This window comes from Acartia tonsa, chromosome 8 (assembly GCF_053477335.1).
Source record: "Acartia tonsa isolate MP-2025a chromosome 8, ASM5347733v1, whole genome shotgun sequence".
NCBI lineage: Eukaryota > Metazoa > Arthropoda > Copepoda > Calanoida > Acartiidae > Acartia > Acartia tonsa.
In genome coordinates, this window is record NC_137267.1 from 12,807,772 (window position 1) to 12,821,287 (window position 13,516).

At 31.6% G+C, this 13,516-nt stretch overlaps 3 protein-coding genes across 4 annotated transcripts in view; 1 reads left to right on the top strand and 2 right to left on the bottom strand.

The window, feature by feature from the left end:
- Nucleotides 1-13,516, bottom strand: part of barr (non-SMC condensin I complex subunit H) — a 224,848-nt gene that overhangs the window by 206,557 nt on the left and 4,775 nt on the right. The window lies entirely within an intron of this gene.
- The window catches only part of LOC145326031 (uncharacterized), an 18,297-nt gene continuing 4,781 nt past the window's right edge, over nt 1-13,516 (bottom strand). The window contains exons 2-14 of the mRNA XM_080169127.1: nt 10,265-10,368; nt 9,822-9,876; nt 9,368-9,426; nt 8,558-8,628; nt 8,183-8,250; nt 7,681-7,778; nt 6,034-6,104; nt 5,583-5,643; nt 4,011-4,087; nt 2,961-3,086; nt 2,410-2,446; nt 1,095-1,168; nt 1-629 (exon numbers count right to left, since the gene is read on the bottom strand). Of these exons, the coding sequence (XP_080025253.1) occupies nt 563-629; nt 1,095-1,168; nt 2,410-2,446; nt 2,961-3,086; nt 4,011-4,087; nt 5,583-5,643; nt 6,034-6,104; nt 7,681-7,778; nt 8,183-8,250; nt 8,558-8,628; nt 9,368-9,426; nt 9,822-9,876; nt 10,265-10,342 (942 nt within the window). The 5' untranslated portion in view covers nt 10,343-10,368 and the 3' untranslated portion in view covers nt 1-562. The remainder of the gene's footprint in view (nt 630-1,094; nt 1,169-2,409; nt 2,447-2,960; nt 3,087-4,010; nt 4,088-5,582; nt 5,644-6,033; nt 6,105-7,680; nt 7,779-8,182; nt 8,251-8,557; nt 8,629-9,367; nt 9,427-9,821; nt 9,877-10,264; nt 10,369-13,516) is intronic.
- dare (NADPH:adrenodoxin oxidoreductase, mitochondrial) overlaps nt 11,434-13,516 on the top strand; it is an 11,739-nt gene continuing 9,656 nt past the window's right edge. For both annotated transcript variants that reach the window (XR_013881731.1, XM_080169123.1), the window contains exons 1-6: nt 11,434-11,597; nt 11,959-12,066; nt 12,358-12,419; nt 12,803-12,924; nt 13,115-13,260; nt 13,343-13,446. Coding sequence is in view for 1 of the 2 variants with exons in the window: in XM_080169123.1 (XP_080025249.1) it covers nt 11,559-11,597; nt 11,959-12,066; nt 12,358-12,419; nt 12,803-12,924; nt 13,115-13,260; nt 13,343-13,446 (581 nt within the window). In the remaining variant the exon portion in view is untranslated. The remainder of the gene's footprint in view (nt 11,598-11,958; nt 12,067-12,357; nt 12,420-12,802; nt 12,925-13,114; nt 13,261-13,342; nt 13,447-13,516) is intronic.

Sequence of the window (13,516 nt, forward strand, 5' to 3'; positions counted from 1 at the left end):
TTTAGGATTTGTAGTTTTATTTTAATAAATAAATACAATTAAACAAACAACAGGACTTTACTACAAAATAACAAGTATAAAAATAAGACATAAAACATATTACACATAATTTTGAGTTTCGATTGTGAGATAAGTAATGGTTACTTATGGCATCGTATCATAAACAGCTTTCCGTAAATATAAAAATGTACAAAGATTAAAACCAGTTTTGTTAGACCGAGATGCTAATGATTGTACATTTTCAAATTCATAGAAAAATGTATATAATTTGATGCTATAAATAATTTTCAGTATGGCTGAGAACCGGTTAAAGTCCAGCGGATATTATCGATAAAAAAATCCCCCAATATTTTCAGTGAAAAAATCTATTTTTTAAAACACAAAATGAAAAAAAATACATTTAAAACAAGCTTAAAGTATTACAAAACTGAAAACGCCACTGGTAAAATTGTTTTTTAAAAATGTAAATATCACACTTTATCTAAATGCAGGAAAGACCATTCAGATGCACTGCCACTCTACAATTAATGTTTATTCTGGTGGAGATGCGAAACTGCTCTATTTATTTATCCTTGTTCTCCTTGGACTTCTTCTTTTTCTTCTTCTTGGTCTTTTCCTCATCCTCTCCCCTAAAATTATATCCGTATATTAAAGTAACAGGATGTCTGTCTGTCTGTGGAGATCTTTAGCTAAAGCTCCACGTTCATATAATTACACATTATAATATCTTTTTTTTTATAAAACATATACGTGTCTTCAAAAAATAGCAATTTTTAAGGTCGTAAAGATGTTTAAAAAGTCATTATGTTAGAATAGTTATTTATCGCATCGTATTATATACAGATTTCCGTAGATATAAATAATGATAAATGATATCATATGATTTAATCCAGATTTGTTAGCCCCTATGGGGCCAAAGGCCCAGTCTAACAAAACTGTTATTAATTTTATAATATTTTTTTGAATACTCGTGGAAAAATTTAAAGTAATACGATGCTATACATGATTTTTCAGTACGGCTGAGAACCGGTTCTAATCCACCGAATATTAATTGGTTTCGAAGCCCTACTGAAGGTTGTCTTCTTTATTTTTACCTGAGAAGCCATAAAAAGACGGCAATGAGAAGAATGGGCACCGCTATTCCACAAAAAATTAACGCGGGATATTCCTAAAAAATTGTTGTATAGGTATTGATTACCCTGTCCCGTTTTAGAAAAATTTTGTTAAAATTTTTGCCCCCAGCCATAATATAGTTGATTTATGCAAAATAATGACCCATGCAAAATAATTTTTCTGTAATGCAAAAATTGCGATGGTACAAGCACTGCAAAGTTTTTAAAATTTGCAAAAAGACCTGTTTTTAAAGCTCTTGTACCATCTCAATTTTAAAAGATTTTTACAAAATTTCAATTCTAGTGTGTCGATATAAACCTGAAATTTACCAAAAAAAATGGGGGCAGTCTCAATTATAACATATGAAGGACAAAGGTGCAGCAAATAATTTTCAAAAGTAAAAATTGCCAAATTGCATACACAAATAATAGGGTTGGGCCGGATTGGACGGATACAGATATCCGACTGATTTAAGATGCTGGATATCCAGTATTCAGGTTTATATTGGCACACTAGAATTGAAATTTTGTAAAAATCTTTAAAATTGAGATGGAACAAAAGCTTTAAAAACTGTCTTTTTGCAGATTTTAAAAAGATTGTACCATCTCAATTTTAAAGATTTTCACAAAATTTCAATTCTAGTGTGTCAATATAAACCTGAATACCAGATATCCAGCATTTTGAATCAGTCGGATATCCGTATCCGTCCAATCTGGCTTAACCCAATTTTTAATGTATGAAATTTGGCAATTTTTACTTTGGAAAATTACTTGCTGCATCTTTGTCCTTCATATGTTATAATTGAGACTGCCCCCATTTTTTTAGGTAAATTTCAGGTTTATATCAACACACTAGAATTGAAATTTTGTAAAAATCTTTTAAATTGAGATGGTACAAGAGCTTTAAAAACAGGTCTTTTTTGCAAATGTTAAAAACTTTGCAGTGCTTGTACCATCGCAATTTTTGCATTACAGAAAAACTATTTTGCATGGGTCATTATTTTGCATAAATCTTAATCAACCATATTATGGCTGGGGGCAAAAATTTTAACAAAATTTTTCTAAAACGGGATGGGGTAATATTGATACAAATAAGGACTAACACAATCAGGCATCTAAGGAATTAATAATATTTAAAAAAGTTTTTCAGCCATAGAGTGTGAAAATGTGTTCATAACATAACATAGTACAAAACCAAATATTTTACACAGGAGGAGTGGAGTTTGTGTAATTTTAATCTTAAAAGCTTTATTTTAAGTTGATGTCCTATTTTTCCACGTCAAAGAAAACCCTTTACCTTTAGATAATCAACACACATCTGAACCAAATCATCACTAAAATAAAGAACAGCATTGAATTTTTTTTAGGTAATGAATTAGAAAAAGACTATTATATTTAGCAAATATATAGATAGTAGATGAAAAACTAAACCTATCTGGATTTTTAAAAATTCTACTTAATAAAAGGTACAATCGGGTAAAATCAGAGAAAAGGGAATATGATTCTAACAAACAATTCTAAGTGAAAATTTCCCCTCAACCCCCTTCCCTTTTTTCTTCCCTTGTTACCCACTTCCCTTTCAGTTGCGACAAAAAAAAACAAGTTTTAATACAACTTTACTCCAACAAAATATTTAATTTTTGGCAATTTCAAATGAAATTAATTGGCTGAATAGCAACCCCTGTAAAAATTTTTCCTCCTTTGTTTCCTCCTCCCCATACACCCCCCCCCCCCCCACCAAAAAAAGGGGTTCATCAACCTCAATGGTAAAAAATTCCTCAATCTGCTCTTTGATGTTAAAAGAGATCTTTTGACAAATAACATCGAAAAGATTTGAGTAAAACTTACAAGGGTGTTTTAGGTATAGGAACCGGTTTGGAAGGCATATTCTTATAGAAGCCGGACATGAAATTATTCAGAGTTTCTACGTCATAACTGTCCAGGGTAAAACTGTACATCTTCTGCAGGCGGAAACTAAAACAAAAATAATTTGAGAAAAAAATAATAAAATAAATGGTAGGTAGGTAAATATTAAATGTTAATTTTAGGGTTGGCAATCCGTATCCAGAATCCGAATCCGGAATCCGCCCAATTTTTGGTCAATTTTGGAATCCGAATCCGGAATCCGATTTTAATAGCGGGTTCCGGATTCTTATTAGGTAGGCTAAAATTAGCGTCTTGAGCTTTTTCTTTCAACTCCTCCTCTTTGAAGACAAAGATTTTCATCATTATATACCTATAATATCTTTTACAATCTGGTTCGATTCTGGGAAGTGAATTATAGAGAACACCAAGAACATTGATTTTTAGGACATATGTAGCACTTAATTTTAAAAAAAAATTTAAAAATTCCTTTTAAAATATTGCTAGAATCCGGAATCCGAATCCGGAATCCGCCAAAAATAAGAATCCGGAATCCAAAGGAATCCGCCACTTTTTTTAACGGTTTCTTTAAGAATCCGGAATCAGAATCCGGCCCAAAAATTCGACGGATTGCCATCACTAGTTAATTTTGCTCTGTCAGTCATATAGTGTGATATCGCAAATAAGATAAAATTAAAAGGAAAATTTGCTGCAAGCCGTTTGTCATAGGAAAGCAGCCTTAAAAGTTAAAATACCGTCCTTTTTTGTTTACAGACTTTAACAAAATGGTATTATGTACCTACTCAAGATAGAGCTATCTCCTACGAGCACAAACCGTCCCCTCCCCTTGTTTTGAATTTAATTAAAATAAGGAGGGGAGGGTGCTTCATGTCTAACCTCTGATGGTCTACCCTGTACCCAATAAAACCTAACCTATTTCAAAACAAGGTCGGGAAGGGGAGGGGGCTGTGTTTTTTGTGCTCGATTGGACATTTTAAGGGAAATTACACTCAAAATTAACCAACGTAAACGTACAAGATAATCTGTGGAATGTTATCCAAACCAAGTTCAAATCTTCTCCCTGTTTTCTCTCCATGGGTCTGCTTATTCACCTAAATACAAGTAAAAAGTTTAAATAACAACATGGAACCGTAATTCTTCTAATATTCAAAATCATCTTTCTAATAAACTTAACACTTGAAGGGACTTATACCAATATCAAATCTAAAATTGTATTATAGACAGCTTTCCGCGGATATGAAAATAAAAAATATAAGATTAAAATAAATTTTCTTAACCCTGAAAGGGACTGGGCTTACAAAGCTGTTATCAATTTTATGATTTTTATTTCAATATTCGTAGAAAATTGTCTGTATTACAATGCTATACATGATCTTCCAGTTTGGTTGAGAACGGGTTCTAATCCATCGGACAACAATCGGTTTCGAAGCCATACTGTAAAGATTATTCCTTCATTCATTGTAGGGTTGGTAATCCGGATCCGGAATCCGTTTTTTTAATAGCGGATTTCGGATTCTTAATTGGTAGGCTAAAATTAGCATCTTGAGTTTTTTTTCTTTAAACTGCCTCTTTTTGAAGGCAAAGATTATCATCATTACATATAAAATCTTTTTCAATCTGGTTCGATTATCAAAAGTGAATTATAGAGAACACCAAGAACATTAATTTTTAGGACATATGTAGCACTTAATTTTAAATTTAAAAAAATCCTTTTAAAATACTGCTAGAATCCGGAATCCGAATCCGCCAAAAATAAGAATCCGGAATCCGCAAGGAATCCGCCATTTTTTTTGACGGATTCTTTTAAGAGTCCGGAATCCGGCCCAAAATTTGACGGATTGTCATCACTAATTCATTGACCCCACCCTCTCTTTAGACCCTTCTCCCAATGTTTCAAGGTAAAAAGATTTTGACCTCAAGCGTGCGGGAAGGACCATTATAACAATTCTCTCAGTGAGGGAGGGGACATTGTGATGTATAATACGATAGAGTTTAATTTAAAGTCGAGAAAACAAAACATTATTATAACCGGTTCTACCCCCTCCCTTATTCTCTTCCCCACTTTCAGGTTGGGGGCGGGGGGGGGGGTGACGCAAATTTCAGATCCATGATTTCGCGATTTGAGAAAAATTTATCTTCATATTATAGCGAATTAAATAATCTTGCAAGCATCGCTTTTATCTTATGAAGAAAAATCAGCGAAAAACGAGATCTGAAATTTGCGTCACCCTTCAAATATGACGCATGACCGCTACGACCGCAAGACGTGGCAATAAATTCTCCACTATCGTATAATACACTAGTTCTAAAAGTGTTATTATAAAGTTTTCTGATTCGTTGGCTTAACACCCTTGGGAACTTTTAATTAATATTGATTGGTTGGAACATTTAGTTGATTGTTCAAACGTTTTAATCACTAATTGTAATCTACAGAAAGGGTAATTTTGAGTAACATCATTGGGGATGTACATTAATTTATCGGCCATTGTCTTATCCCTTTCGATCCCTGCAAGTCTTTGCATTTTTAAATTAACCTTTCAAACCCTACTAGACTTGGGAATTGTTCAATATGCATATCTGTATTACCTTTGCAACATTACTTCTACCCTTGTTTTTACAGGCTAATGCTTCTAATACAGCAGTCATTCTAAATAAAATATAAAAGTTTTTTTCCAGTATGGCTTCAAAACCGATTAATATCCGCCGGATTAAAACAGGTTCTAAGCCATACTGAAAAATCATGTATCGTATCGTATAATATCCATTTTACTACGAATATAAAAATGTAAAGTCATATTGGGGCTAACAAAACTGACGTTAATGCTATAATGGTACATTTTTATATCCGCAAAAAGCTGTTTATACGATGCGATAAATGACTTTTATGCATATTTAATTTTTTAAGATTCTTTGCTTAAATGTAGATGTGTATTGTGTGAAAATAATGTGATTTTTTTAGTTGAACTAAAAACATTTAGGTACCTTGAATATAAAGTGTCAATATTGAATAAATAAATACAAAAAAAATTAAAACTACCTGTCGCATTGTTCGCATTCATCAGTGTAGAATAATACTAACCAGTCACCAGTAGTGGCCCCAGAACTAGCCTAAATAATCATGAATAAAACTAACCAGTCACCAGTAGTGGCCCCAGAACTAGCCTAAATAATCATGAATGAAACTAACCAGTCACCAATCGTGGCCCCAGAACTAGCCTAAATAATCATGAATAAAACTAACCAGTCACCAGTAGTGGCCCCAGAACTAGCCTAAATAATCATGAATGAAACTAACCAGTCACCAATCGTGGCCCCAGAACTAGCCTAAATAATCATGAATAAAACTAACCAGTCACCAGTTGTGGCCCCAGAACTAGCCTAAATAATCATGAATAAAACTAACCAGTCACCAGTAGTGGCCCAAGAACTAGCCTAAATAATCATGATTGAAACTATTCAGTCACCAATCGTGGCCCCAGAACTAATAAAAATAATCGTGAGAGATATAATAAAATGTAAATGCTTTGATTGCAAATATTAAATCAGTTCTAAGAAAATTCAAAGGCATTCTAAAATACTGCAACAAATAAAAATTCTACTTAGTGTAGCAGGGCAGAAAAAGCTGTATATTCAAAAATAAGTAGGGTGAGGCGGGGCATTACCGGTAATTTTTTCGGTTTTTTGAAAAAAAAATGGGGTAAATATTAATATTTTTAAATGGGACCAAGACCATTAGAAAGCTTACGGAAAGTACTATCAGGTCCTAATAGGACGTTATCCTAGGACTTTTAGAAGTTTGTCATAATTGGACTCAAAGAAATTACCGATAAATGCCCCATGGTGGGGCATTGTGGGTAACGTCTTTTCAACCTAAAAAAAATCGATGAAAAACGGCCAAACGGCCAGTCAAACATAAATAATCATAATTAGTATAGGTTATAGGGATTATCCACAAAAAATTTCATAAAGATCGGACTATTCCTTCTATGTCAAAAATTATTTTTTTTTAAAGACGAGAAATTTCGATTTTTTTTCACAAAAATTTTCTTAAAAAATAAAATTTAAATTTTTTTATATAAAAAACACCTGTTCTATTCATTTTTTGTTCAATTCTTAAAAAGCCCATATTGAATTTTAGATTTTACCAAAGAAAACCTGAAAATTGATCTTAAAAATCGAATTTGAATTTTTTTTCGACGTTACCGAAAAATACCCCGCGCGAACTTTGGTCATTTTTGAAAAAAATATCACCTCTACATTTAAGCTCTCAACGGATTTGGAAAGAGCGGGCAATTCTTAGTTCAAAAGGTTTTTACGGATCAGTTCTAGGTCTTACCAATTTTTATGTAGGTCGATCTTTATACACCTAGGTGAAAAAATTTTTGGAAAAAAAAAATTTTCGTCCAACTTTGAGACCCAAAAAGTACCCTGAAAATTTATCTCACAAAAATTTAATAAGGAACAAATTTGTTTTTATGTTTTTTTCTGTCAGTCGATTAGAACATGGAGATAAATGTCATTTTCTGAAGGTGGGTAAAAAATTACCGGTAATGCCCCTTACCGGTTAATGCCCCGCTTGACCCTAGACAATATGATTTTTGATAAAAACTCTTAGAAGAATAACAATAAAAGGTATGTCTTCCCTTTTAAATATATGTTTTTAAAAATCTGAAGCTAAGCAAACCTGGGTTAAATGTTCAAAGGAGGAATCTGATAATTCCTTGACTGCAGGTTCCTTGCAGCGCATAAAGGTTTCCAGCATAACATCTCCATTGGCAGGTCCTAGGTGACATGAATTACAAAATATTAGAATGGACATACTTATGTATAAATTACTTTCAGCCAGATCCATGCCAGGAATGGATGTAGAATATGCTTGGATATCATGCCAGGGTAAACATTGTCGTCATTTTAGCTTGCTATGCTAATATGTTTATTGTTTATGAACCCGTTTATTGTTCAGTTTGTTCATCCAGCAGAGGGGGAGGGGATGGGTAAAGCGGGTGGTAGGGGGGAATCATTATTTTAGCCCGCTGCAATTTTCACTTTATTAGAGAACATGAAAATCTAGTGTAAGATCCAAGTAATAATAAATCCATTGATCCAGGAAAACGGGATGGGTTATCTGAAAACTATTTTTCGCCATTTTCTAATTATCTATCTTTCTATCTAAAACTTGAATTTACCATCATATAGAACAGGCAGGCCTCTTCTAAACATTACTGTTACAGGTACGTCAGTCTTTGGTGAATACCTAAACCAAATAGTTTATAAGGGACTTATTATCAAAGTACTTACACTTAGCAAAAAGTTAGAGAACATAGTCATATTGGACAGCATGAAGTCAAACAAATTGAAACAATACAACAAAATAAAATAATTCGGAAATAAAAAAAATTTTTATTGAAAGGAGGACAGTATTTGCAGTTTCTGTTAGACATATTTTAAGGTGGAGGTTAGGATACCGCTGTATCCCAGCAAGAATAAATAGTTCGTCTACAACAGAAATTCAGATAAATAAAATCTTGTTTAAAAAAACTGCTGACAATACAAATACTTACTGTGAGGCAAGATTACTGTTGAGAAGCTTGACCATCCACCCATCTCCTTGCATCATATCAATAAAATCCTCCCTGTTTTATTAAAATATATTATTTAATTTTAAGAACTCTCCAAAATGTCCCAGATTTAGATATCCTATTATATAAAGTAGTAAGCGTTTTTTGTCTGTCCCAAAGGATCTTGCTAACCGCTGAACCGTTATTGTTCTCCTTTACAGTGAAGCTTCTTATAGGCCCTGGGAAGGTTTTAAACTATTTTGGGGAAGGGTTTCTTCACCCCCTCACCCCAAAAAATTTTTTTTACTCTTTTGAAACTCAAATTTAAAATGGGATGAGGTCGAATTTTTCCCTTCCTACCTTAAGTGCCCCTAGAGGCTTCTAGGGGCGTAGCCGCTAGTATATACATATAGATAGAAAGAAAACTTTTTCACAAACCCAGGGATTATTAAACTAGTCCTAAAAGTTTTTTAATAACGATTTCTTAAGTTGGCTTAACAGCTTTGGGGACTTTTATTGAATGTTGATTGGTTGTGCCATTAAGTTGAGTAATAGTAATCTCTAAAAGGGGTAATTTTGAGAACCATCATTGGGGATGTGAATGAATTTATCATCTATTGTCTTATCACTGCACAAACTAGTTATTGTCACTATAGAAAAAATAATTTGCATCTCATTGTGAAGCAGCTTTTTGTGACTGTCAGAAATGAAGAAACAACAAAAAGTAACTATTTCTGAAATGATGGGAAAAAATGTTTCCTTCGTGTAACATATTAATGTCGAAGTTGTCTTATAATATAAAACAATATTTTTCCTTATTCCGGCAAGTTCTGATTCAAACTCTTCACAAGATTCTGCATTCTTTTCTGTACCTAAAAATGATCATATTTTAACATATGATTTTTATAAATCAAATGCAAGAATAATAACATCTTTAAATAGCAAAGTTATTTAGGGTAATAAAATATAATCATGCTGTTGAAATTAAAGAAAGTGAATTTATATTTTTTGAAAGCTTCTTGGATTGAAATATCTTTAGAAATTAAATCAACTCTGATTTTGTATCAAATTTCGAAATTAAATCGAGTTTTTATCTAACAAATATAATATGATCACTGTATTTCTACTTACATGGGAAGGATGAAAGTGGAAATTTTAGAAAAGAGGTAACTAATAAATTAGTGATAACTTATCATTTAACAAACATAAAAGTCTTTAGTAAATAATTTGATCTTAGAAGTGATGTGATCAATAAAAATATACTTACAAAATAAAGCTACTACAATTGGTTCTTCTTTCAACAATTTTTTCAACTCATCATCCTATGAATGAAAATAAATATACCTTAAATTAATATTATGTAAGATCTATTTATCGAGAATTTACAGTTAAAAACAAATATTATTGAGTGTTATTTTTATACCTATGATTTTATCTAGGTATTATTAACAAAAAACAGACGTAAAATCTTAGGCTCTATAAGAAACCCTTCCATAAGATTGAAAAATTCAGATTTAACAACAATGGACTAAAGATAGGGCGTTACAATATCTATATAAGTTAGGATGGAAATTTTATGACATATTAATTAAATAATAAAAGTATTAAAAACAACAATAAATAAATAAGAGCCATTTCTGAAACTCCAATTCTGGACTGACAAATCCTTTTAATACTAAATAAGCTTAAAGCTGCAAAACAAAAAAAAACCTGGACTAATTGTAGAGTGTCCTCGTTAGCTTGAGTGAGACAAACCATCAACAATAAAGATAAATTTAATAACTTCATTTTGTCAAAAAATATCCACTTCAAAGATCTGAAAAAGAGAAGCTTAACAGATCTCATAAGTAAGTCATACAAACGATCATTAAACCTTCAATATTGAATACCTATTCAACATTACAGTTTTTGATTTATTTTTACCTAATTAAAAAAATATTTGTATGATGTTTAGGATTTAATTTATTACTGAATTGATAGTTTTTTCCTATTTAAGAAAGCGTCACACAATTATCGGGATGGTTTTAGGCTAATTTTGTGCCTCCTTCTTGCTTCGTTAAATACAGAGCCTTTAGATGCTAGGGGCGCAGCCACTAGACACATTTAAAGACATTATATGAATTATTTAAATTAAGTTATATATATATCTCTGTTCATCTTTCGGTCTTTTAAAATAAATTATACAATGAATGAATAAAAAGAAACAAATTAAAAAAATTGTAAATTATTTCTGGTCATTGAATTACAATAAACACACATTTATTATTCTAAATATACTAAATAATTAATCAATAAATTAGGAATAAGGAATGTTGGTTAGTAATTAAGCTAAATATGATTACACGTCATCTCTCTTGTTCCAATCTTATTCCTGTGATGGTGATGGACAAATCTCTTCTGTCTGTCTGTTTACAATTCACATTACTCAACTTTCTGCTTTTTTCCCTTTGGCTATTAGTAAATTAAATATAAATTAAAAAAATTTTTTTTATTGAAACAGTAATTTTTTTAAACAAAATATTTTTAAAACCAGAATTGATTTTTAATTAACAAAAAAATATTTCAAAATGTTGTTTTAAAAGTGTTTTAGCATTTTTTAAATAAAATAAATAATAATTTTTAAAATTTTACTAAAATCCGTGTATTGCCAGATGTGTTTTGTTACGGCCAAATTAATAAAATAAACCGGTTTTCTCAGGAATCATTTTTACAAGCAAATAAAACGTCACTAAGGATAAAAAAGTTTAAAAGGGATGTAATAGGAAACAAATGTTGAAAATTCTAAAAATATTTATTGTTAAATTTTCATTATAAATGGATATTATTTTAACGGCTTTAAAAATATTTTTGTTGCTGGCAACATTTTCATAATAACTTTCAGGGGTCATTTTTTATTGACAAGAGGAGGTAGTAAAAAGTTCACTATAAACTTAAAAACAATTTCAGATGTGTTGAAATGGAATAAACAGTGTTTTTAGAAAACTTTTGGGCACCATTTGCCAAAATGTTGGGTTCATGGCAAGTTTTGCGGTGTAAAAGTCAGGTAAATATTGCTAAAATGGTATTTTTAAAACATCAATTAAAAAGTTGTCTTTGTCTATTTTTTTTCGCCGGGCAACTGTTTTTTTCTTTAAGTATCCCAGCTACCTTAAACTTGGTATGGACGTCTGACTGACCGTCGTACCATAAAACCACATTGACTATAAGTAGTTTAAAATAGGAAAATACTTGCCAATGATTGATTATTTATTTTTTCTATTAAAATAATTCTTTAGTAACTTCTTTCTTCTGCTTAGCTAGGTAGCTTATTATAAGACAATCATGCGCGCATGCTAATTAAATGTGTAAATTTAGCTTAATTGTTCTATCCCTGTCGTAAAAATGCTTCTATGCTACTAGTTCAGGTGTTTCGGAATCTGAGTACAACATCTTTGAAATGTGGATCTGGCCCCAAAGTTGCAGTTGTGGGTGGGGGAGCCGCTGGATTTTATGCAACACAACAGATAGCAAAGGTATACTGTTGAATTTAATTGATGTTTGGTATTTTATTAGATAGAATATATCAGGGATATTATGATGAATCATATATGAATCGAAGTACATCCCCTATGGTTATATTAACGTATAATTTTTTACAGAAAAGTTTCACACTTCTGCTGTTTAGAACAAACCAATTAAGATTAGATAGAAATTCTCACAGGGTATGATTTATAGTCCAATATCTCCTTCCTCCTGGGAAAATATAAAGCATGAATATATTTTTGATATTTATATTCGTAATATAAGTTGCTATTCCTTTTTAGGCACGTCCTGATTCTGTGATAGATATTTTCGAAAAGCTTCCAGTACCTTTTGGTTTAGTCAGGTAAATATCTGTTTTAAAGTTTTTATTTTGACCATTCAAAGAATGTTGGTGTAATCCTATGAATCGATAAGTAGCTCTCATAGGGCCAATTTAAGTTTTTTTTTAGAAGGAAGTGTTTCTATTAATAGGGTCCGTCCGTAACGGTTAGCTCTTTACGTTAATTTAGACCTATTATAATTGTCCTAGGTATCTATTTCAAACTTTGCATGATGATTCTTATAAAAGTAGCAACTCTGTAATCATTATCAGTAATTCCGTACGTCTTTTTAGAATATGCTTTTCTTTGACTTATTTGACAATATTTTTGGGGATATAATTATCCTTTTCATCTGATAAACTTTACAACAATATGTTTCACTCCTCCTCTAACAAATTCTGTTTAGGTTTGGAGTAGCCCCAGATCATCAAGATGTTAAGAAATGTATTTCGACTTTCAACAAAGTCGCTGAATTGCCCAACGTCAATTATATTGGCAATTCAACCCTTGGAAAAGACTTTTCATTTGGTAAGGAATTTGTTGTCGTATAAGATGAGATTTTAATATTACCTACCTAGGTACCTAAATATCAACAAAAAATATATCATTGTTTTTCTTTGTTAAAATCGACTACATATTTTTATAAAGAGTTATTTATTGCATACTCTTTTCACTGCATTGACAACTAGTTTTTTGCTTAGAAAAACAAATTGTTTAGTGGACCTGAAGAGATGTTACGACAGTGTATTGTTGACCTACGGAACAGACGAGGACCGCAAGCTTGGCATACCTGGCGAAGACCTACGAAATGTTATGGGAGCCAGGGACCTTGTGTCTGTATACAATGGCCTTCCAGGTTATGAGGTGCATTTTTTTTAGTTTATTTGAATTTTTTTACATGAACTTCAAACACATCTACCTGCTTTTTAATGTAAATCATGTTTAGACCTTTCCCGTGGACCTTGACACAGACACTGTTGTTATTATTGGCGTGGGTAATGTTTCTATTGATGTTGCTAGACTTCTTCTTTCTCCTGTAGACCAATTAAGGTGGGCTTTCATTGTTCTTTTTTCTGTAATGACTAATGTCGAATTACATTCTTTTCAAGCAAATAATGTA